This window comes from Pararge aegeria, chromosome 7, assembly GCF_905163445.1.
Source record: "Pararge aegeria chromosome 7, ilParAegt1.1, whole genome shotgun sequence".
Classification (NCBI taxonomy): domain Eukaryota; kingdom Metazoa; phylum Arthropoda; class Insecta; order Lepidoptera; family Nymphalidae; genus Pararge; species Pararge aegeria.
In genome coordinates, this window is record NC_053186.1 from 2,756,268 (window position 1) to 2,783,214 (window position 26,947).

Consider the following 26,947-nt stretch of genomic DNA (forward strand, 5'->3'; position numbering starts at 1 on the left):
TACAACTTTTAACAGGCATGCAGGAACTAATCGCGATGGCGGGCGATGCGACGCAATAGGTCTGGGTGAATGGTGTAGGATGGAGAAAATATACATATATCGATATCAGAAGTTTTTTACTAAGGCTAAACCAGTTTGGTCACGTCGGTTTCGTTTCAACTTATTCAGTTTGGGGCACGATATATCAAATCGCCTTTTTAACCGTTTACTTGCACGAGATCAAAGAAATTAACTGCAATAATTAACCGCTAACCCCACTAGCTCCGGCGCCCGGTCAATCATCCCAGTCAACGTTTGATAACCATTTTGTAGCCACCGCTACTACACGTCTCGAAAAAAAAATATAAATATCGTTGGTGGTATCACTATTATTAATAGTGCGCCCCCGAGACAGTGGATTTATATAACGTCCTAATGACAAAAACTATCATGGAAAAAATGTACACGTCAACGCATTTAAGCAAAATTAGTGTAGTAAACTGGGTTTAAACTCACCATTTCGTAAAAGCATCCAGGTTTCCGGCGAAAGGCGAAGGGCCCGTCGTCCGGCGGCGCCGCTTCTTCCTCCGACGATGTGCACACGCCTGAATCTGAAATCCGTCAGATATTGGACTTACAAAAAAAAAATAACAGCCTTGTTGGTCTCGTGACCAACAAGGCTGTTATTTTTTTTTTATCTAATAATTTTTCGCTCATACACTCGTGTGTATGAGCGAAAAATTATAAGATACTGGGTTTCCAGTCATGAAATCTAAGAACCATCCCAGCGTTAGGATGTTCGAAATCGGCTATCCTTCCTACCACTTTATGCCGTACGACATAAAGCACACTTTTCCATGCTCTAATTTGGGTTGACGTTGAGTCGGAGTCGAGTCGGTATGATGATTGAAGTACTTAAATATCTATCCTTAAAGAGGGGGTCGCTAATCCACAGTTGGGAATTATGATAAACAATAAGCCTTCAAAATCTCCAGATCGTAGAATATTATAGAGTGAAGCTAATCAAACGGGAAATGGTGAGCGCAAAGAAATCACTACTGAAATTCAATCTTCGATCTGAGGAATTTAGATTATATTGATTCGGGTGTTTACCAAACCAATAATAAAAACCTAACCTATCTCTACATAACTTGAAAAACGGCCTTATTCAGTATCTTTTCGCGCGATTTAACGCGATTGCTAACTAATCGCAAATCCATACTAAATGCATACCTAATTGTGAAAGTGTATCTGTTTTCTACGTTTATGTTCCCTATGTCCGGCCCAACCACTACACGAATCTTGACGAGATACAGATGTAGCTCGAGAAGGGATATTTTATTTAGGATTTACACTCCTTAGCTCCTGGCACATAAAATGGGCACTAGTCAGCAAGAGAGTCAGTGGCGTGCACAAGGTTTTTTACTGGGGTAGGCACAAAGTAAGAAGATGGCATCAAATTGGTAAATCCTCCTAATACAAATTGTGTAAATATAAATATTTTGGGTAAGCAGTGCTTTGGCATGTACGAATTGCACGACACTGAGTAGTACACACTCTGGTGTTAAACCAGGTTCTACATGAGTTACGTGGGCAAAGCTTCGGTAACAGGTAGTTTAATATGATGGCACTTAAACGGGTCGCCGACTTTTAGAAAAATTTACTGAATAAGACCACTAAATCAATACCATGCCACTAACGTATTGCAATGCACCAAATTAAACATTGATTTAAGACATATTCACTGTGTCGCCGTTGTAACACGAAAACAAAAGTCACCGAGTACCAGTGGCGTGCACCGTGTTTCTTACCAGGGTATGCATACACCAGTAAAATTGCATAAAAAGGTACAAATTCTCCTCCTATATGACTTTTATATCAATGTTAGGGTATGCAGTGATTTTGTGCATGTATGGAGTGCACGCCACTGCCGAGTACATTATGTAAATATTATTTGTAAGATTTGCACGCTAAAAATATACAATAAGCTTACTACCCTTTCGGGTAGTTTTCTTGTATGTAAATTCTGTAACGTCGAAGTGAAGCTTCGATTTGAAGCGCAATTTCGGCCACACTTAAGCTGATGAAATAAACGTTGGAGAAACAGTATTTGCAACTCTAAATCGTTTCCCACACTGATATGACATGACGTGCTTTAAGGAAAAATTCAAAACCATTATCGCCAACAATAATAAACTGTACTATTTTAATTTTTACACAAAGCTGAAATAATCGAGGTCTGATCTATATATAAAACTAGGGCTATCTCATACTTCGTTAGTCATAATTATTTCTTTGCGCGCATTATTTTCTTTTTTTTCGTATTTTAACTGTTAACGCCGTTGGAAAAGAGAAATTTGGTGGGGTGACAGGCTTCGGATTAAAAAAAACATTCATTAGATCAATTTTACTTTGACGTCACGGTGCTACGACACTCAAATACGACAACTGACAGCGATTAAATAAAAGTAACACTGACCTCTGCAGTGTTGCGGTTGTGGTGAAGATTCAGTTTCTTAATTTCTTGTAAGGTTGCTTATCTTAAGTTCTAACTTAACATATTCTATTTAAACCCTCTCGTCCGTCCTCTTTTTGAAGTTATACTTCTTTTGGCGCGTTAGGGAAAAATGATGGGAGTAAATTTTTACGATGCGTCACAAAAACCGACACCCTGAAGTTAGCTATAAGGTTTGACAGTGTACATTGTCAAAGTCTGCGGGCAATTGTACAAAAATCTCAAATTTTAATGTTCAGTGAAACTTGGTTGTCCGATAAAAGGATAACTAGATAATGCGTTAAAATAAAAATTTCAACGTTAACTACGTTTACCTAACATTTTTCTATAGTTAGTGTCGTTTTTTCTTCAAATGTAGAATAAGGCGAATTTTTGATTAGATTCTTATCTTATTACGCCAAAGAAGTATAACTTCTAACGCGTGTACATAAGTACACACACGTTTTTTTTTTTATTTAAGCTACCTTTCCATCGTGGATTAAAGCAGCTAAATGGTGCGAGAGTGTAAAACTAGACTGAAGGTTTATACCAGAATTTAATGGAAAGGCAGCCTTTACCATAAGAATTACCAAGTATTGAATGGAATCTCATTTGTGCAAGCCCTAAACCTCTTCCCCGCCCAGCCCGCAAATCCCCGCTGTCGCCCTATAGATGCAAGCAGGGCTGTCACACATTCAACATTTCATAAGTTATGTTTTAAATCAGATTAAATTGCACATTATTAATGCACAATTATTATAATTATAACGACTTATCGCCATCTTCGTTATAAAAAAAGCGAGGTGCAAACGCGCTACTATACTACGTAAACATTGACAAAGTTTATGATAAGAAAATTGACGTTCTTAAGTCAGGCTTTCTTAACAGGTCATGCGCAATAACAGCAAAATTATATTAGCAATTATAAAATACCTTTATAAAGAAGTATAAATGAAACGATTTTAAATATAAAGGTATTTTAGGGCAATGCTAACTGTAACGAGCAAATGTGCGACTGAGAGACACTTGTCAAAAGCTAACCAGTTCAAGGTCACTATAATTCGTGAACTTCACAACTCGTCAGGCGTAAGAGATTTTGCTCTATACAATTGCGTGCACAACATAAATGCATAGAATGGTCGTCCTCGAGATTTTTTTTCCATATTACATCGGCTTGCTTACGCCTCGTTAAAACCCCCATGCACGATCCTATACTTAATAATTCTTATGGCTTAAGCTACGCCCTCTATGCATTTAACCTAATACTTTTAGGTTATGTAACACTGACCTCTGTGAGGGTGTGCAGTGGGTTGGTGGTGGCGATGCTTCCGTCTCTTGTACGGACGCTTCTCTCGCTGGAAAACAAATTGCATAACAACTACGGGCGAACACAGCAGCGCTTAAGTACTACGAACTGGGTTTTCTTAATACACCGAACTTCTAGTGTGAGACGAGTATTATCGCATACCTTATAATTAGCAATCCACCTAACTCCTTTTTTGGAATTGGAATTACATATGATTTTCTTATTTATACAAATAAGTAAAATTGAAGTTTCTGTTAATGAATCTTGATAATCCATACTATTATTATAAATTTAAAAGTGTGTCTATTTGTTTGTCAGTTCCATATGCTCGGCTCGATCACTGCACTGATAATAAATAAATATGACATAAAGTAGGCTAATAAAATTTTTGTGTGATGAACATGAATATTTTTCAGTGTTTGGGTGTTACTTTATATTATAAGTATTTATGTACATTATTCATGAGATATATTCATCAGTTATCTAAGTGCCCATAAAAAAAAAAAAATAAAAAAAAATAAATAAATATACTACGACAATATACATATCGCCACCTAGCCCCAAAGTAAGCGTAGCTTGTGTTATGGGTACTAAGATGACTGATGAATATTTTTATGAATAATATACATAAATACTTTAAAATATATATATAAACACCCAGACACTGAAAAACATTCATGCTCATCACACAAACATTTTCCAGTTGTGGGAATCGAACCCACGGCCTTGGACTCAGAAAGCAGGGTCGCTGCAAACTGCGCCAATCGGCCGTCAAAATAACACAAGCTACGCTTAATTTGGGCCTAGATGGCGATGTGTGTATTGTCATAGTACATTTATTTATTAATTATGGATACTGGAGTTGAATGGTTTGCAAATAAAGTTTTTATATAGACAGACCAATATTTTGTCAGGATTTGTTAAATCCCATCTTTGAGTGAACTAGAAGTTTGGTGCAATGAGATAATCGAATTTATTTTTCGTATTAGAAAAATTTAAAACAGTAAAACATTTTATCTGTGTTAAAACTGTTTTACCGGTACCACTGATTTAAAAAAAAAAAAAAAGGTTTAAAAAAGTTACGCGTACAAGAAGAAAAATATATCCCTATCAATCAAGTATCAAAGATCAATAATATACTAGATATGCATAACACCAAAATCGAACAGTGAGTGTTCAGATTTCTTTACATTTATAGTTAATTTTTTTGTTCATAAAGTATTGAATATAACTTACGATATTTATAGATAAATAACATGTTTCACCACTTTTATATTTTTTCTAGTGATCGTAAGACGTGTTCATACGTCCTTTATGTGCCTCGTGGGCGAGAACTTATTTTTATCATCTACCAAGGAAAACATATCTAGTATATTATTGATCTAAGACTATGGCATAATTTCGTAACTACCCGTGACTTTCATTAAAAAAAAAAAAAAAAACTTTACAATTATTTTAGTCGTATGCATGGAATTTACCTATCCTTTTTCCAAAAGCTAAAACTGTTATTTACAAGTTCTTGATTTATTTCGTATCTACCCGCAATTTGAAAAGAAATAAAGTATGTTATGATAATATGGATTGTTGAGTATCTCACCTGTCTAGGCTGATCGACGGGAGTGGGGGGTGCTCTCGGTGGGTAATGTTGCACAGTGTAATCTCGACGAAAACTCGCCGAAGTTAGCGGCACCGCCGTGTACTGAGTACTGTAGACAAATCATAAGGGTTCAGGTAAAAGAAGCCTCAGTTTTTATATTTTCGACTATCCACAAAACTACAGTTCAAAGTAAGAAAAGCAAAAAATTACTTTGGTTTCACTTCTTTCAGGCAAACCGAGTTGGATGCTCAATTAACTTTTCGAAGTTATGTGCGTTTTAATTAAATATAACTTGTTTTGACGGTGAAGGAAAGCATCATGTGGAAAAGTGGAGTACTCCATATCGTTCTCAATGGCGTGTGAATTGTACCATACCGCAATTGGCCAGCTTGGTGGCACTCTGAGAGGTGAGATATGCCATGTAATGGCGCGGTAATGAGTTAATAACCATGATAGGTACATCGCATCGGAGCAGATATATTTAATATAAATAGTGTCATTAATAATCTATTGGCGCTAATAAACTTGTATGCCGTCACGGCAAACGCCATGACGCTCTCTTATGCCGTCAAGCACCCTCTGCGCCATCATATTCACTTCTTTTGTATTTATATACTTTGCAAAGTGTTAGTTAAAAAAAAAAAATATTTACATATTTTACTCAATCATATAGCGTCTACGAAGTGTAATTACACAACAATCTTCATTCTACAAAGATAAAAATATATTCACACTAATTATAACAAGTAAACCGAGTCATATTAAGGACAGTTTTAGGTATGATAACAGGTCATTGTCCATTAAAGAAACACCTTTTAATTTTAGGTATACAGCCCACAATCTACCTTTACCTAAGTTTAAGCAATATATTAAAACACATTTAACAAATCGTGGTTACTACACGATTTATGAATTCCTTAACCACAAGGCTGCTTGGAAGAACAAAAATTCTCGCAAAACAGAAAAATTCTAAAGATTGTTAAACTTTAAAATGATGTTGGAAAAGAGCAATCTGCTGAGTTTCTTGCCGGCTCTTCTCAGTGGAATCTGGCTTCCGAACCGGTGGTAGAGTCACTACAAACAGACTGACTTGACGTTTCAAAAGTGCTTATTAATTAGGCCTACTTGAAATAAATGAATTTTGAATCGTTTGTGTGTAATGCTCCGATGCCAAGAGTAGCAGAACAACGCGCCGTATACCTTGGCTGCTCAACATCACTCCCTGAAGCACTCGGGAGACCCGGGTGGCCTGCTAAGCCTCTGGAGTAAGCTCGGCTTGCCGGAGTGACTTTGGAAGCCTTAAACCCAGGAACAGAACGAAGAAGATACTTACCGAGGCGGCGGGTCCGGCAGCAGTTGGCTGGCGAAGTCTCCGGCCACGTACCGCCTCTCCGACAGCAGGGCAGTCAACTTGACCAGCTCGCGTTTGGCCCTCTCCCGCCGCGCCACCAACTCCAAAAGCGTGAGCGCCCGGGCGAGATCCCTTCTCAGTTTGAGCATTTTCTCGTACGAGCTCTCATCGTTTTTCCTGCGAGAAGTCACTTGTTAAGTAAGCTTGGAGTGGATCTGAGCGGGATTAGCACACAAGCAAATGAAACATTTGGGGCACAGAAAAGAGTGGAAAAGTATGAGGGAGGCCTTCGCCGACGTTTGGCAAACGGACTAAGTTGTCGGTGTCTTAAGAATCACCAGAGTCATTACTGTAAAAATTAAATATTTGTGTCTGAATAAAGGCTTTATTATTATATATTATTATTATTAAATTAAGCATTTGCTATAGGCATTTGAGTCTCAGAGGACAACGTAAGTGGTACAAAATTTTTTCTTTTTTTCCTAAAGTTGGAATGGTGTTCTGAAATCTGTCCAAATCATGAGTTCTGAACGTGATTGCTCTACTCTTCTTTGTTTCTTTGGAGAGCATTCTAATTAATGAAACTAATGGATGGTTTCCATTAGTTCGAATTACGTCAGGACTAATAAGGTTGTAAAAAAAATAGTTTAGGTAATGTATATTATCAATGGCGTGCATAGAGGGTATGCACAGTATGCAGATAATATAAAATGAAGAAAATTCCCAGTATCTGCAATCCCCTTTATGCACGCCATTGTATATTATGCTTAGATCTTGTAAACTAAGAAACGGATTTTGAAGCGATTTATCTTTTAATACATATATATAATAAATGCTTAACATAGGAGAGAAACACTGATAACTTTAGAGGTTTCTAAAACACATAGTTAAACACATTTTATTTCAAACGCTGGCTGAATCTTACGAGATCAAAATAATGGACACCTTCATAAGGTCTACAAAAAAGTTCGAAACGGTATTTCTTTTTCTCTAATAGATACTAACAATGAAAATTGTTATCTTTTCATTTTACAAAAAAATTACGGGGCATTTACAAAACAATACAGTATTATTCCATATCCAATTAAATAAATTAGATAGGTTGTGCATTTCATGTGGATCAAAAGTGACCTTTGCAGCGTGCCATTTAAATCAATATTTGACAGCCGGTTGGCGCAGTGAGCAGCAACCCTGCATTGCTTGAGGCCGTGGGTTCGATTCCCACAACTGGAATATGTTTGTGTGATGAACATGGATGTTATTAAGTATCTGGGTGTTGATATGTATATTATAAGTATTTATATGTATTATATTAATAAAAATATTCATCAGCTATCCTAGTACCCATAACACAAGCTACACTTACTTTGGGGCTAGATGGCGATGTGTGTATTGTCGTAGTATATTTAATTTATTTTTTTATCTTAGAGGATATCAGAGATTTATAAAATGGGAGCAGGGTAGTTTTACGACATTGAAACTACCGAAAAACAAATTCAAATGACATACACAAACATGTGTGGAGCCGGGGCGGGTCTCTTTTTTTTTTTTAATTCCACTACAAGTAAGCCCTTGACTGCAATCTCACCTGGTGTTAAGTGATGATGCAGTCTAAGATGGTAGCGGGCTAACCTGTTAGGAAGTATTGCAGTTATATTAAACCCATACTACCCTAATCGGTTTCTACGCGACATCGTACCGGAACGCTAAATCGCCTAGCGGCACGCCTTTGTCGGTAGGGTGGTAACTAGCCACGGCCGAAGCCTACAGACCAGAGAAAATTCAGAAAATATAAATTTCCAAATTGCCCCTGTAGGGAAACGAACCCGGGACATCCCAGTTAAATTCACAGCGCTCACCGTTGCGCCAGAGACGTCTTCGCTAGTAAAATAATAAACAAGTTCGAGGCACACGGTATACGGTGTATTAGGTCCGCTAACCTGTTTTTTCTGGTCTGCATTTTCTCCGTGCGCCGCCTGAACGCGAGGTAGGGGTTGTTCGTCGACTGGCCCGGCCGGCCCTCCGTCTTCACCGACAGTATCAGCGGGTGTTGCTGGAAGAGGACAAAAAAACTCATTTCTCTGTCGCACTCACATGTTCCCGGCTATAGCCGGACATTCATTTGTCTTAACCCACATTAGGTAGGTTAATTGGCAGGCCAAGAAGATGGCAGACCTGTTTGAAGATAATTTGTAGACCATCGCCTATAAACAGAACATCACTTCGCAGTGCATGAGAACACGTCCTGCAACGTGCCGCCCTGTGTCCAATCAACCTGAGACGTAGATGTTAAGCCTCATCATCATCATATCACTCCAATAATGGCCCACTACAAAACACGGGTCTCCTACAATAAGACTCCTCACACCTTTGAGAACTATGTAGAGTTCTCAGGCATGCCGGTTTCCGCACGATGTTTTCCTTCAGTGTTTAAGCGAGTGACATTTTGACCCCCGAAAGTTACGTCGAGGTTTTAGCACTGAGGTAACCCTCGTGTGCCTGTATTAACACCGACAAGCACGCCCTTCAGACCGGAACACAGCATTACAACAATGCTGCTTAGCGGCAAATATAAACATGGAGCTACACCAGTTTTAAGTTTAGGTCCCGAGGTGCTGGAGTTGTAACTTCTAGACAGAAAAACAAAATGCCTAACAATTAATAGGAATCGAGGACTTCGTGTTCCGCAGTCAAAAAAGCGAACCGCTGAGTTGGGGGTCCTAATGTGCTTGTAGGAAAGTCAAGCATGTAGGAATAGAAGGCTAAATAGCCAATGGCTTTCATCTCTATGACGTCGATATCCCAAAAGATCGCACAAAGTAATTTGCATTCTTCTTTTCCTATGTTTTTGCTACGCCCGTCCGAGTGCTTGCCTCCTTGGGTTGCCTTATACTCACACCCTGGGTAAATTTTGTGTATGTGTTCCATATTAGGCTACATCTACTTTTTCCATTAGACTAGCTACTAGTCTATTTCTAAGTATTTTTAAGTCACTACAAGATACCTTTGCCTAACAGTGTTTGTCTGTCACTGGTGATGATGAAGAAAGACGATAAATATGCCTTCTTTGTATGTCTGTCTAAGGCACGTACTAACGAGCCAACATCAAGAGCTGTCTTAAGCAAAGATTTATTTACTAATTTGGATTCACAAACGACAAAACAGTATCACATTACAAAATGGTATACATAATAAAAATACGCACTGCGGCGTTAGCCGCGTAAACCACATATTGCAAGAAAATTTTGTTACATTATTGTAACAATAATTACTATAAAAATACAAACAAAAAAAATGGGAAATCTTATAATTTTTTATTTAATTACTATATTGTGACTACAAAACTTTATCTGTAATAGTAATTGATTATTATCCGGAAAACTAGTATGTAAAAATTCAATTTCAAAACTACTTTAAACTAAGATTGAACTATACCTGATATTAATATCACAATCATAACTCGATTGGACCTAATTCAGCTTTTCGGATGGGCAGGCTTGAATGTGATTTTGCTTTCTTCTAAACACTTTGAATAATCGTTAACACACACACTAAAGCCTGATTGATACCTGCGCGATGCTCTCTGCTGTAGACTCAATAAATCGTCCTCATACAATTCCTGAATTTGCCTGGCAGCGAAATTAAACTAACAGGCAAACTCCATTCCCCATCAGAAATTAGAAGAATAAATATTAATTTATGCCATAGTTTTCCTAACTCAAACAAGCCTATATATAGTAGGGCCGACAGGTAATGGTGATCATTTTCCGTACTTGCTAACCTAAACTTAATCTACGAGGGTTCTATGCGCCCTTTAAGAAGAAGCCCAAAATAGACCTAGCCTAGTGCGACCTTTTAAAACACTACATTTCCCGATCGAGTTCTCGCCACAGAAGTTGCAGCGGCTACTTGAAATTGATTCACCAAATTAAAGAAATCCGGGGAACTTACTTGTCCCTAGACTTTCTCAACACTCGTGACGTAATTGTATATTTGCGAGACAATTAGTTCTTCAAATTAACACGAATATACAAATATTGACAAAAAATCACTAATACAAAAATATTTACTAAAATTATACACGCTATGTAAATGGCCACCAATAGTTACAGGTGCCCAAGACGCTTGCGCTAATGCCCCTGTGGATTTCTCCTTTGGCTAAATAAGCGCCAGCTTTTGGGTCACCAGACGTATGGAACAGTTCATAATTCTACCAGGAGTCGTCCATGCTACCTACCGCTCGCTTGTCGAAGACGGCCGCTAATTTCCTTCGCGTACCGGCACTCTTGACAGCCAACGTCCCCCCGTACTGAGCATTACTAGTGAGCACGCAGTCCTTTTGTACCCGAGAGCCCTGGTAATATAGCATTAATTATTTCCGTTTTTTACACAGCGACAGCGCTTCCGATGCTGAAGAAATCCGTGAACACAGCCTTGCGAAAATACAAAAGCGCTGCAAATCTCGAACCGATCACTTGCAATGACCTTGCGGAGACGTTCATTCAGCTAATGACCAACGAGGCATATGGATGACCACGCCAGGAAGACGTAGCGCTGCTCTTTAGGTTTAAATAGCTGATGTCTGCTTTTCCAATCTAAAGTGCTTTCCCAAACCCTTAATAAAGTGAAGGAACATAACAAAATTCCACCAACCTTCATTTACCAGCAGTCATCCAGATATTTTGATAAACCACACCAGGACCAACGACTAACTCACCTTATCAGATATACGCCTTGATGTATGGGTCAGTTTATGTCCAGTTAATTGCAGGAAGTCAATGGACACGTGCGGTATAAGTCCCTTTTTAGCAAGATTTCTATGTCCAGCGGAAGGCGTTCGAAACGATGACGATGAAACAAAAACCCGGATCAAAATAGCTCGTTTGGCTTCCTTAACTGATAATTAAGTTAATGCATTGGCAGAATTACAGATCATCACGGCCAAAACTTCAGTTTCAAACCTCACACTGCATCTCAAACAATCTAGCATCATTTGAGAGGAAGATGCAACGATATTTTTCAGTATCTATTTCAAAGATTTGCTCGACCAAAGCAGAGTACGCAACGATCTTACACGAGCCTTTTACGAGTCCTTTGCGGCATTTAATTTTGCATCGTGCGTGGAGAATAATTACAAGACTTGCTTGCTCAAACGTACGCGTCTCGCAGAATAAAGAATTGAATGTCGCTAAAATACGCAATTTTGCCTTGTCTTTAAGGGCCTTACAAATAAACATGCCATAATGTCGGGATAGATTTTATATGCAGTGCGTTTTCAGGCTCTGATATAGAAGGTACAATCAGCTGATGTGTGACAAAACACTTCATTCATGGACGTTATGCTACGTTTATTTTAAAGGCCCTAAGAAAGTAAATCATGTTTTTGTACTAACTTAACAATGATGATATTTGAGACTTCTTGTGCCAGGAGCCCTAGATGAGTATGATAGCACAGTCCTATGTTCAAGGTTGTTGCTCGCTGAACTCCATCCAGATTCCTTTGGGCCATATCTGTGTAGGTATCCTAGAGACAACTGGCATTAAACTTACCGTGTTCAACCGCTTGTTCAGCCAGTAGTCGTAGACTGCTATGACAAGGTCGTCGTGCCTCTCCAGGAGCATCTTCGCCTCGTTCAGCGTCACCACCGTCTGCCCCGAGCACTTTTCCAGTTTGTCCATCATCTGCTCGAATTTCAGCTCTGCGAAAAAGGATACAGGAAATAGTTAATAACCATTAATTGTCGTGTGTGTACCGGTTTGCTTGTTTCTGAGATCTTTTAGGAGATATGGCCCCGATGGTTTTTCATTTTATTTTATCACAAAACACCTCGAGGCCATATCTCCTGTCTTATATTAAAAAGTGCGATTTATTTAAAATCATCCGGAATGATCACAGACCTTAGAAGCTTTGCTACAGATGGCTTGCACTCTGAAGACTGAAATGGAATAATCCCGGGTAAACTAACTGATAATTCGGGAGAATCAAAAAACACGAACACGATGTCACGGTCGCAATCATCATTGTCAACCCATTACCGTCACACTACACGGCACGACTCACTCCGCTAAAAATTAAATGATCAGGCCCAGTGGCCCAGCGGATTCGTAGTTTACATACGCCTTTGAGAACATTATAGTGATCTCTCAGGCATGCCGGTTTACTCACGATGTTTTCCTTCACCCTCGAAGCAAGTGATTTAAATTGCTTTAAACACACAGCTCCGAAAAGTTAAGAGGTGTGTGCCTTAGACCTTATCAATGTACCCAGAAAAGGAGGTCAAAGTCATAAACACTAAGCTATGACCGTTTCGAGTGGGATTTTATTTATTAACTGAATTTGAAATGAAATGATATCCATTTTGTAAGTGAAAACTTCTTTGGGCGTACGAGAATCATGGAACTCGCATCATCGCCACCAAACGCTTTCCATGAACTATTTGTATACGGTATATACAACGTGGAAATAAAAACCGAAATAATATTCAAGAGGCTTTAGAGTTGCATTATTTACTGTGTCTGAGACTTATCTATGAACCGAAACACTCATAGTTAAGTAAACCATTGGCAAATTTTTTTACTGAAAGAAGTCAGATACAGCCCTCACATCACATGCAAAAGTAAAATCAAGTGACCGATCACTGACAATCACTGTTTTAAGTGAACGTCGCTTAGCGTAGGTACTATGCAGGTGTCGGTATTTTAACTTCAATAGGGTTGTCATTAGTAAGCACTTTGAATGGAAAAATCAAATATGCTTCTTTTAATTTAATATTTTTACAGGGTCATTTCTTATGAAATGTTCTTAGACGACCCTTAACAGTATTTTGTAATTCCGTTACACGTTGTATATGTGTATATGTGTACTCTTTGGGTGAACAAACATCATGGAATTCGCGTCATCGTTACCAAACGTTTCCCGTGAGCTATATGGGTGAATATACGCTATTTGAATTCCAACGGTCCATAGACAAATCTTATGTTAAATTTATAATATTATTGTTTCTTTATGCTTAAACATTAAAGAATGTAGTCTTTTGTTTGGTCCACATTGTCAATTCATATGTATCCCACCGTGTATGTATGTATGTATGTACAAAGATTTAATTTTCACTTCTATCAGCAGTCCCCAAAACTGCCTCGCATGTTTTTTTTTCTCTCAGCAAGGCAGTGTATTCTAGCGTATAGTAAGGTAAGCTCACCTGGAGAGTGCCTCACCTGTAAGCTCTGGACGCCGCTGCTGCTTCAGCCACCGCTCGTCCTCTGTGTCGATGTCGTACTCCGGCGTTTCTTGTTCCTCCCACAGCGCTGTTAACAACAAACTATTACGTTATTTTAAATTCAATAGCTTATAACAGTCCAATGTTGGACTAAAGGCTCCTCCCAATGAGAGGGTTTGCGAATCATCACCACGCTGAGTAAACGGGTGAGTGATCGCATTAGGTGGTAGTAGTAGCACAGAGGAAGCTGCTGCATGTGCTCCGTTACATTCCTTTAGTCGGGAAGAGGAGGGTTGGTGAGAACTGTATTCTGATCTGCCGTCACCACACGGCAATCATTTATACGTTATTAAAAAATAAAATGAACTTTCACACACCCGAACCCATTACTAATAAAAATCTTATCGTTGTAAAGTTGTTGCATAGGAAACATTGATTGAAATTAAAAAAAAATTAAAATCGCATTTAAATTTTGACCCAAAATATTTATCAAAATAACATTTAACAAAATATATATTATTTATCATCATATTGTTTCACTGCCGCGTGCGGTAACAGCGACTGGTTCTCTGCTCATGTGCCCTAATGTGACTTATAATCCCTATTTTAGCACTAAATATGCGTGCACAGTGAGAACCTGTACCATCAACGTAGTTGTAGGCAACATTGAATGAATGAATGAATTAATGAATACACTTTTATTGTACACCATATAATCATATAGAAAAATTGTAAATAAAAAATTAACGAAAAGTATACAATTTGGCGGTCTTATCGGCCATAGCGATCTATATTGGAGAATGGCCTTGCTTTAAGATGGTCACCAAAAGCATCCAGATCGTTCCTCCTTTTCTATTCAAAATACTAACACTCACACGGATCATTCAAGGACTATATACCTCGTACATACAAATCTGCGAAGGCGTTTACAAGTTACGATGGGACACAGAAACATGTATGTCCATACAACCCTGAAAACGTCGCATTCCTTTTTAAGGCAGAAATGTATAAATATACATAGTCAAACGTAGAACCTCCTAATTTTTTGAAGTCGTTTAATGAAATAGCATGTTACGATAAGGATTTTTCCGAATAAACAACATTTCGATTACTGAGTCATCGTCTTATACACCTACATGTCTTTATTATCACTGTCATCATGACTAACACACCTACCTGCGTGGTATTTATAGCATATTGTCGTTGAGATATATGACTATATAAGGTTAATAACAACATGAAACGAACGGTGTAATCCTTGCCATCAATTCATCACCATCTACCGATAACGAAATGCCGCCAAGCGGTTACACGTACCGGTACGTTGCCGCGTAGAAACCGATAAACAGGATAGTGCGCTATAATCTTACGTTGCGTCATCACCAGATGAAATATGAATGGCAAGCTAGTGGTGAAATAAAAAAATCCTTAGTCTAAAGTAACAGCTTTTTGGCGACTGTTAGGAGAGAGAATTAAAGCGTTGACCCACCATGGTGCTCGATTGTGGGATGGTAGGCTTTAACGACTATTAAAACATGTAAAGGGTGATCTGTCGGAACAATCCATCGCTTCGAAGCTGCTGCCCACACCCGTCCAATCGGTCGCTGCGATCAATCGCTATAGCTCCTTTGCAACGAGACGTGGCTTCATAGAAATTTATAATTTCTTCAATCCTTATACTCCACACCAGACATATCTTTGGCAATGTACGCACGTGCCCTCTAAGTACGTTTCGCATACTCAGGACTTTACAATTTCGTTCCGAAAACGAGAGTTAAGTCAACATCTTCTGAGGAGATAAGTGTGGAGTGGATTGAGGAAATTATAAATAACACCAAACAGATTCTCCTACTTTTCGCGGAGTATTAAGCTAATTTTCATAATATTTCATAGGATAAAAATGACTATTGACTATGATGACATAGTAAAGTAACCAAATTCACAGACCAACGTGAAATAGCCAAACCATACAAGAAAAAAAATAGTTTAATTTTCATAATTTATCATGGAATTCCGCAAAGTAACGCCTGCTTCTATCCAATATCCAAAATTTATATCCCACTCGCAGTAGCGGAGATTTCCTTCTTATAGGAGATTATTATTATCACAGTCACCATTACTAAAACACCCACCCCTACCTGTGATTTATAGCACATTGCAGAGTGATAAATTACTGTTTAGGGTAATTAATTATGCGTGAAGCGGTGATATCAGAGTGGAGATCGAGCTAGATCCCCGGCACGCACATCTAACTTTTAATTAAATTTAAAGAAAATGTCATCATCATCGTCATATGAACCCATTATCGGCCTGCTACAGGTCACGGATCTCCTCCCCCAAAAAAAATAAAAAAAATTAGGTTGAGCCGTAGTCCACCACGCTGGCCCAGTGCGGATTGGTGGACTCCACACACCTTTGAGAACATTATGTAGAACTCTCAGGCATGCAGGATTCCTCACGATGTTTTCCTTCACTTGATATTCTATAAATTAAAAACGTTATTTTAATGAGTTAATTGTTTAAATTAAAAAAACGCACATAACTCCGAAAAGAAACGGTCTCCACGACAGAAAGGTGAAGCGTTACCCTCTAGGCTATCACCGCTTATACAACTATATTATTGCATCGGGGCCAATGACAAAACTATTACAAAAGGGGCTCCCATGACATGCCTTTATTAGCAGCGAAGCGATATTGCGAGAATCATAGACCGGTCCGACAACATTTAAAAGATGGAGAGAAAAAAAAACGCAAGTCCGAGTCCGATACACGCAGCGAGGGTTCCGTGCAGTAGCCGTATAAATGGACTAAGAGCAAAATGCATTTTATTATTTCATCATCATCATCATCATCATCATATAAACACAGTGAATTACCGGCCCACTACGAGGCACGGGTCTCCTCCCACAATGAGAAGGGATTAAGGCCGTGGCGGCCCACGCTGGCCCAGTGCGGATTGGTGGACTCCACACTCCTTTGAGAATATTATCGAGAACTCTCAGGCAAGCAGGTTTCATCAAAATGTTTTTTTTTCATCGTTGAAGCAAGTAACATTTTAATTACTTCCCCCACCCAAAAGTATCATATGCCGATCACAAGAGTGAAAAGTATCTCTATGCTAAATGCCGTCAAGATCGGTTTGACTGTTAAAGCATGCCCAGTTAACAGCTTTGTTTCTTAACTTAGGAGAAGGTTATCAATTCTGAGGGGTTTTTTATGAATTCTCCGTCATTTATAGACGGATTTGCAAAATTATTTGAAGAGGTTCGAAGACAGACAACGGAACTCTTAAAAAAATTACAGAAAGTAAACCACGATTGCTGATCGAATAAATAGGTATGCATTGTTTAAGCAATCTCACAACATAACATCACGCCTGTACCCTCAAAAAGGTTACGCAGATATTGTATTCAGCATATCGGGGTACCTCCACATTTTCGAACAAAGTTGTAGCAGTAGTAGTTGCATGGTTTTACGATAGTGAAAGGTAGTTTTAGCTAGTTAGAAGAAATTTCAATAATGTTGAGCGGAACATAAACGTAATAAACAATCAAAAAAATAAACACAAGGAAACAATCACTTTCGCATTTAATATATTATTTTTATAAAAGCGAAAACCTTGTAAGTACTGATATTGAATAAGCTACACAGCGCGTACTACGCTCCATGAACAGGAGCTAAATTAAAAAAAAAAAACTCAGGAAATTCCACCACCCCTATTCTTTGCTAGGGTTGTCACCTTTTATATAATTGCGCTAGACTAGCGACCCGCCTGTCTTCACCAGGATATAAATGACAAATAAAATATGTAAGACCGACCAGTGTAACCAAACAAATACCGTTGGATCCACAGTCGAACATGCTACTCGTTAGAACAATACATTGCGGCAAAGTGACGTAAATCGTAATCATAACAGCTTTAACCAGGGGTGTTGGCTGTAGTCATAAAAAAATTTATGGATTGACCCACTATGAAACCAAGATCAAAAAAGGAAGATGTTTTATGAACTCGAAATCGAGGATAGAAGCACACTTCACTCTGCGGAAGTCTTATACAATGAACGTTAAGGTTTATGTGGTAATCCGCAAAAAACAGGCAAATCTGCATTCACGACACCAGATCTTCCAAAATTCGCTCATAAAACTCGTGTGAGTTGAACTCTCGTAAATCAAACGTTATCTATAAATGATTGAGGTGTTTTGGTCATTGTCATTGACGCCGACTAAATTTTAAAAAAAGGTGGTGGTATGATATCTATTGTAAGTATCTCTAATTAGCGGTGAATAAGCGGTGATAGCGCATTGGGTAGGAGCTCGACTTCAATTTCCGGGGGCCAAGTCGAATCCAAGTTCGTGCCTCTAACTTTCCTAAGTTATGTTTTTTTTTATTGTGGTAGGAGACCCGACCTGTGCTCTGTAGTGGGCCGGTAATGGGTTTATGTGATGATGATGATGATGATGATGATTATTAAAACATCACTTCACCACAATGGATACCGAATTATCATTCAGTTGAAAAATAAAAGCGCATTCGTTGAATTATGTCAAACACTTACAAAGTTTAAAACATAAACTTAATCCATTAATTCCATTTTTGTGAACAAAAAATGCTCCATAATAGAAGCATAAACATTTAAGTGTCAACCCTCAGCTATGGTTGGCTTGGTAATAAATTTGAATTAAGGGTGGCAAAAGTGACAATATAATTTGAGGTTTTAATACGATGAAATAAGGTCTACAATCGTTTGAAAGTGAATGTAGGGTTTATGGGTAGGAAATGTGTTATGCTAACATGAATTTTAATCAAAAGTAGTATGAATAATAACCTAAAGCCATGTAGTATATTTAGATTTTATCTATTTAAAACCCGCCGTAGGATAATAAGCAAACATCGATTTTTTTTTAAATCTACAAGTTGAAAAAGGAGCTTAGTTAGTTTTTCGCAATTCGATTCCACCTAAGCTAGGTCTTTTTTTTAACCTAACCTAATTTGTACGCGGTCTTTACCAAATAATTTCTATAGCGGACTCTGCAGAAGTCGTCTTGCCCGTTAAAGCGGCGCCACCGGGTCCAATTGTATACTAAAACCATCCTGAAACTCAGTGGCTTTCATAGAGGGTATGGAGTAAAAACTTAAGGATAGGCTGTTTTATAACTCCTACAATACATAAGTTCTTTATAATCCTTAAGTTTTTTATAACTCGTACTGGAGATTTTTGTTTCCGAGGACAAAAGCCGTTTGGGTAACAAACACATTAAAAGAAAGAGGTATTTCATATTATTCTATCTATAGATATAAATAGACCTATACAGCTGATTAACTAATGATAAACGATATTTGCAGCGCACGCATCTGTCAATCTACTGACAGTTATATATAATGCGTTAAGGTTACATAAGTTAAGTTTTCAAGTTAGCGTGAACCAAGGGAAATAGAAATAAATTTTCATATATATATGTATAGATAAACATTAGGTGGGCTCTTTATCCGATATTTTTATTTCAATTCTTACAAACTCTTTACTTTTTTAAATACTATTTAACTGCTGGGACTTTTCGGCAAGACTACCATACCATTCCATTGATTAGAAGCCCTAACAGGTTAGCCTACTCACATCTTAAGACCGCATCACTACACTTCTAGCTGTAAGGTTGACATGATATTATTATTAGCAATGTCAAAGGTGAAATAACTTGACGGGCTGCACTTACAACCAACTGGGATTGCAGTCAATATAAATTTTTAATAAAAGCCTATTAAAATTAGTACATCATTATAAAAATAATAAATCCTGATGAATAAAAATTTCACTGACAATAAACATCAAACGAGTGGCAACCCTCAGTAATATGGTTGGCTTAATATTAATTTGAAACGAGTGAGGGTGGAATGAGAGCGTCAGTACAATTTAAACTCAAGTACGCAGTTAACAGAGTCCAATTTCGCTAATCGAATTTGTTACGGGGAAAATATTGTATTTAGACGGTGTCGCGTGTATTTTTAGGTAACACAAGTGTTTTATTATATAACTGTCTGGTTTTTTCATGCGGCTTTGTTTTTGATTTCTATTCAGATTTCACCAAATCCTAGTTTTAAGAATTTTTGGAAAGTAAAGCCGAGCCGTCTGACGGTACGCTTCTGAATTAACTTGCAAAACTGGTGAAAATTTCAAACTGTTTCCGGTCTAAATTTGAAATTTGGGGGACCGTTTATTGTCCTAGTACAAAAAGAAGCCTATGTGACTCACCGTCCTTTCCACTAACTCTTTGCTGATTGGTTGTTCATTTGGCTGAAAATTAAGTTGATTGGTTGCTAAAAGATAAATTACAGGTACAACAAAATTATAAATATTAAATATTTCAACCGGTTACTCCCCAAAATTTAACCCTAAATTAAATCTGTTCCGAGCCCGGGGTAATTTCTATAGATCTCAGCCTTAAGGCATTGCATACGAAAACTGTGCTAAGCAAAAGCTTAGCATAATCTTCGATATGGAAATTATAGACCTAACCCGCTAACACGAAGAGATGCTGAAAATATGCTTATCTTTATAATTGAAATGTCTGAAATGTTAACGTTACATTAACAAATAACACCTTTTCACTAAATGCATATTAAAGTGTGCATTGGATATAAATTTCTCTCCCACAGCTTTATCACATTTCAAAAGATAGGCGCATAAGTGGAAATAATATAATGTGTTATTACAATTGTTAAATATGTGTTATACACGGGGGTAAACTTCTCCTATTCCATTTTCCCGTGCTTAAGCAGGTGGACACTTTTTAATTAAATCCCCTGTCAGGGGTTATAATCAGGGGATATAATTTTGACTCCTGCCTGTGCTAGGTGTGTGGCGGAGATGCAAAAAACTTAGATTTCATACGTAGGGCATGCAGTTTTTGCTTCTATGAAGGCCACTACACTATGTATAGATGAGCAAGTTTTAGGGCAGTTTTAGTATAAACAAGTTATAAAATGAGCAAATGCATGCAAAACCACAGTCATATATAAGTATATCAGACTGGCAACGTGCCCATTCTAACCTAAGACGTTTTATAAGTATAGACGCGTTTGCTCGCGATCTACGTCTGCCAATTTCAAAATAAGGTAATTGCCCGGATTTCTTTTAGTCGCGCCCCATCCTTATTCGCGAATTCACGTCATTAACTGAAATTTCATTACTAATATTTTGTGTAAAAGTTAATAATTAAGTAAATTTCAAGCTTGTGTATCGTGTTGTGTACAAGTAACTTACATCCATTAGGACGTACGTTAATACGGTGTTTTATATTATGATGTTCGTCATCTTCAGCCAACTACTGCTCCTCTCTCGTAGGGAAGAGCTCTCTCTTTCACTACGTGTTGGCGCAGTTTTAACTTTATAAGAATTGCATTTATTAGCATAAGCTTGCGATAACTACCAGGTCAAGCGATTTAACGTACTCTTCGATTAGAATGGCAGAAATAAGCATGGCGGTAGAACTTCCCCGGACGAGCTCAGCTTCAGAGATATGTAGGTATTACTTCAAAGGACATTTGTTGGCCGGGCATTAACCGGAAGTTATCCCCAAAAGTAATAGAAATATTGTTAGAGTATACCGCATCTATTTATAAAAGTCATAAACTCTTTACTTTAGAGAAATTCAAGATTAACGAAAACCGATATATATTCTGTAATTATCGATTTATAGCCGATATTTCTGTCTTATATCAATTCCCTTTTCTTTGGGAAATTAGAAATAATCATTCGCTTTTCATACAACTCACAAAGATAAAAGGTAATGTTATATTTAAAATCAATTAATTGACTACGTTTCAAGTGTTGCGGACAGCATTTTTATCATACCTTACTAATATTATAAATGCGAAAGTGTTTTTCTGTTTTTCACCTATGATAAACAACAACAACCAATTACCCCCTAGCATAGAGTTAAATGAAAGGACGGTAATGATACTTTCTATACAAGAAAAACAAACGATTCCCACGCTATTTATAAAAAAAAAACGCGTAATTAACGCGGACGAAGAACATGGGCAAAAACTTGTCTTATTATAACTTTTAAACTAAAGGTACGATTACAATCACACAGAGCGCAATTCACATGTACAGAATGAATCTGGACTATGAAACTATTTAGTTGGATATGGATTAATATCACGATACGAAACCCCAGTCATATTTCCAAGTCCCTAGCAAGCTGAGCGGCCTTTTGCGCTTATTGTGACATTACTATAGTTAAACTATAGCCATAACACACTCTTTGCGTAAATGCCGCTCTAGCAGTATATTTAAAACAACACAGCGTTTGTGTTTGCCGCACTCGCAGAACACCGGAAAAACACGCCCAGCGTGTTCGGCCGCATCCTTGTAGGTACATTTATTTTAACACGCCTAGCGTGTTCGAGCCGCACACGCGTTACGTAGTTTTAAAACACAAACGTTGTGTTTTCAGCAGCCAACGTGTTAAGCTTAATTTTCATAATAAACCTGGTTCGTTCTCAAAGGCGTGTGGTGTCTTAAAATTTGCTTTTGGCCAGCTTGGTGGAGTAGCGTCCTTCTCATTCTGTGAGGCGTGCCTTGTAGAAGAACAATAATGCGCCACTAATGTTATAATGTTGGCCCATTATCGGCCCACTACAAGGCACATTGAAACAGAGTCCCAATGTTACATATCAATAAAAATAAATCTACATTGCCAACTCATATTAAAAAGTATATCTACATAAACCGAACAATACCAAAAAATAAATTGTATAGAGCATGTTATGTTCCTAGTGCACATAGATTATGTAGTGCGACAATCTATATTCAATGTTATTGCATTTAATAATAAGGTATAATTTACATCGCATAACATACCAGCTGTTACAATCAGAATTCAGTTTAGTCATGCGCATTCTGTATCAATTAGCGATACAAAGTAATTTGTATCATAATCCGATGACGTAGAGTCGATATTCATCAAATTGTTCTATTATGCATGAACTATTGTATCAGGGTTGTCCCCAGAGTTTGATGTGCTTTTGAATTGTGACAATGCCTTTTCTTTATGTGTTTTTTATCACTCAAATTTATACTATGTACACGATTGAAAGGTTAAGTTCGTAGGTTTGTATATAAGACGTAATCTCCTTACCCGATTTCTAAAAACGGAGTAAGTGCGAGTTGGACTTGCACACGAAAGGCGCTGCACCAAGGTGCATTATGAATCACATACACATAGTATTAACATTATAAATATCGAGAAAACAATAGAAATCTTAATAACATGCATTGTTATTAAGATTTATAAAAACATTCTTGTATTTCTCATGGGATAGAGATAAACTGTAGTTATGTTATTAGCTTTTAGTACCTAAACGCTTTCGCATTTTAATACTTTATCAATATCGTGGATTAAAAATTGATATCAAGAGACATCTTCATGTCAATTTTTATCAGACATGATTGCAAAAGATTTTCATTAATTAACCAAAAACACGCATATTCTTAGTCGACTCTCGCCAACTCAGTTGAAAAGGGTAAAACCAAGAATATGGTCATGCGGTTATCAAGTACTAAAATTTAATTAAGTACTAGTAATATTAATTAAAAAAAAGACATTTATTTATCCAACTAGTATTATAAATACGAAAGTTTGTAAGCCTAGATGGATGGATGGATGGATGGATGGATTTATGGATATATGGATGGATGGATGGATGGATGGATGGATGGATGGATGGATGGATGGATGGATGGATGGATGGATGGAAGTATGGATGGATGGATAGATCGATGGATATATGGATGGATGTATGTTTGTAACTCTTTCACGCAAACACTTTTTAACCAATTGGAATGAAATTCGGAATGAAGATTATACCCTGGATAACATAAAGGTAGATTTATTACACCGAAAAAATTTATGGTATCCAGGGGATTTTTGCAAAACCAAAAAAAAACGCGAACGAAGCCGCGGGCAACAGCTCATATTTTAAGAAAGCTTAGTAACATGTACCACATCAAATTTTATTAAAGCAATAATTAAATTTTGTTTACTTTGCTTGGAAGTTACGGTGCTTTTTTTGCGTTTTAATAATTATATCAACTGCCATTTTACAAACTAGATTTTATTGATCAGTCGTCACGTAATAAAAACACATGCAATTTCAATTTCGCAGTTGTGGTAAAATATTTCGAAAGTCGTCAACAATAAAACAAAAAAAAACACGCAATTAATTTGTGCCACTAATGGCATGCCAATACGTAAACATTCGCGACAACCCTCTCCCATGAAATTCAACGAACACAGTAAAAAATGAACTTTATCATTGAGAAATACAGTTCACATTCCTCAAACAGACACTCTTCTTTTATATGGGCGACGAGATACTGCTATACGATTTTACTTCTTATCACCCTGTTATAAGGATGATATATGTCTAGTTTAAGAAACAAACGGTACTTTGCGATGTCTTATCGTTAACGGTCGCAGGAAATGCAGGAGTGGTGTTTTTTGCGATCGCTTTTTAGCAAATTTCCTCGACCTCCCAGGTCCAGTGACCACTGTGGTCTTATAAATAGAATGTGCGGGATTCTACCCCGGCACCATTTCGGACTTTTTAATTTACGAAATTTGACTGTTCTAATGGGAGGTTTCGAGGCAAAGCGATTGAGCGATCCGATAAGTGAATATCGATAAGTGCTAAATAGCTTCTCGCCACGGTCTGCCTAGCTTTACGTATCGACAGTAGAATTATGTCGCTAATAGCTTATCATCATTCATAATCTCTCAGAATGAAAAGAGTTTTTAGGCTGTAGTAGGTATACCACGCTGTTCAAGTGCGGATTGGTAGAATTCACACGCCTTTGTGAACATTATGATATCATGATATCAAATTATTAGTTATATTCTACTAAGATATAAAGCTGAAGAGTTTGTTTGTTTGTTTAATCGAACGCGATGATCGATCTCAGCGACTACCTACTGGTCCGATTTGAAAAAATATTTCAGTGTTGGATTGCCCATTTATCGAGGAAGGCTGTAACGCTATATATCATCACGTTAAGACCAATAATATGGACCCCATAAGAAGGCTCAGAGTTACTCAGTTGGCGATGGAGAGAGCTATGTCAGGAGTATCTCACCGTGATCAAATCAGAAATGAGTAGATCCGTAGGAGAACTAGAGTTACCGACATAGCTCAGCGAGTTGCGAAGCTGAAGTGGCAGGGCACATAGCTCGGAGAACCGATGGACGTTGGGGTCTTAAGGTGCTGGAATGGCGATCCCGCACCTGTAAACACAGCGTAGGCCGACCCTCAACGCGGTCAGCGACCCCCTACAGATGACATCAGGCGAGTCGCTGGGAGCCGCTAGAAGCAAGCTGCCCAGGACCGTGAATTGTGAAACTCCCTACAAAAGACCCATGTACAGCAGTGGGCGTCCATTGGTTGTAATGATGTTGATGATGAAGACCAATAAGAGAATAGCATCAATGAAGAATGTTTTATAATCAGGTTTTTATCTTTTGAGAGCTTCCGCTGCGTGCGCTGCATAAACGGTTAAAGTTTCGACAAAATCATGTATGACAAACTTGTTCCCCTTTTTTAGTTCCCAAAAAAGTCCCCGAAAGCTTATGTTTAACTTTCAAGATTGACTTATACGTGGATGAAGTCGCGAGGGACTATCGGTAGATATTTGAATATCTACCGCTTTCTTAGGTATTATTCTCAGTTGATAGTTAAAGAGTATGTGTTGAATCCACGTAGCGGGTCTGCAGTGAAGCACGGGTCAGAACTGTCATGAAAATGCAAAGGTTTAAATGACAATTAGTTTACAATTAAGTATTAGTAGTTTCACATAATCGCACACACTGAGTGTTTCTCCAGATAGAATTTGGTAAATGTTTACGCTAATATGGTGAAATATGTAGTACAAGACCGTAAGAAAGATTCACCTTCAATAAATTAAAAAAAAAGATATATTCTTTTCTATTATACATTTACTTTAAATATCTACAAAATGGTATCAACGAAACATCTGATTAAGGTATGCAATATACTATACTAGCGGACAGCCGTTTTCCATATGAACTTTCTTCCATTCTTATATAACCCTCGGGTGAAATTTTAAAAAGTTACATTGCCCACAGTTCCCCTCAAAAATCTCACTATTTAATCTGACTGGCGGTTCCTGAGGATAGTTTAGATAAATACTCTTTGTCGCAACAGACGAATCGCCCGTGTATGGGGCCCTTTATATAGATTTCTGCGGTCTTTAATAAGTAGGTTTGTGACGTAATCGAGACTCAACATTCGACATTGATTGTACCAAGTCGGACGTAAACGTTGCTCAACATGTGTTTATTATTTATAACATGCGACCTTTAGGCTGCCTCTCCAACAAAGATGTGTGAGATAGATAACAAAAAGACTGTACTGTGAAACTAAGGGATTTTGCTCATGACGCAATCGACACGAGCGAAATATATTCGGTATTAATTCAACTAAATACTTCAAGCCGACGCTTAGAACAAGATAACGAAATTAAAATTTACTAAATTCCGAAATAAACCCCTTTAGAACAAAAATAGATTTTGCAAACTTCCTCTTTTTTTTTTTTTTGGGAAGTTAATCAAAAAGAAAGTTCCGACGTGGTTTTAATGCGAGCAGTCACAGCTCTGTTAGTTCCTAGTCAATACGCATCCTTGCATGTCCCTAGGGAGGGTTGGCTTTAAGCGAAGGTCATTCTTTCACGTCCAAGACCTCATGTCCATGTCCATACTAATTTTATAAACTAGCTGCTGCCCGCGACTTTGTCCGCGTTGCTTTCGGTTTTTTTCTAATCGTGCAGTAACCTTACTGCACGAATACCAAAAACCAGTAAATTTAAATCGTTAAGAATTCCTAGGATAAAAAGTTTATACGTCTCCAGCATGCAAGCTACTTCTATACAAAACTTCGATACCATCTATTTTGCTGTGCATAGGAAATAAACACTATTTATATTATACC

At 37.8% G+C, this 26,947-nt stretch overlaps 1 protein-coding gene across 2 annotated transcripts in view; it reads right to left on the reverse strand.

The window, feature by feature from the left end:
- LOC120624936 overlaps positions 1–26,947 on the reverse strand; it is an 82,813-nt gene that overhangs the window by 14,756 nt on the left and 41,110 nt on the right. The window contains exons 3-10 of one of the 2 annotated variants that reach the window (XM_039891763.1): positions 13,943–14,032; positions 12,278–12,426; positions 10,965–11,081; positions 8,668–8,780; positions 6,710–6,904; positions 5,377–5,485; positions 3,762–3,828; positions 496–590 (exon numbers count right to left, since the gene is read on the reverse strand). In XM_039891763.1, the coding sequence (XP_039747697.1) occupies positions 496–590; positions 3,762–3,828; positions 5,377–5,485; positions 6,710–6,904; positions 8,668–8,780; positions 10,965–11,081; positions 12,278–12,426; positions 13,943–14,032 (935 nt within the window). The remainder of the gene's footprint in view (positions 1–495; positions 591–3,761; positions 3,829–5,376; positions 5,486–6,709; positions 6,905–8,667; positions 8,781–10,964; positions 11,082–12,277; positions 12,427–13,942; positions 14,033–26,947) is intronic. The other variant, XM_039891764.1, reaches the window with a different exon arrangement.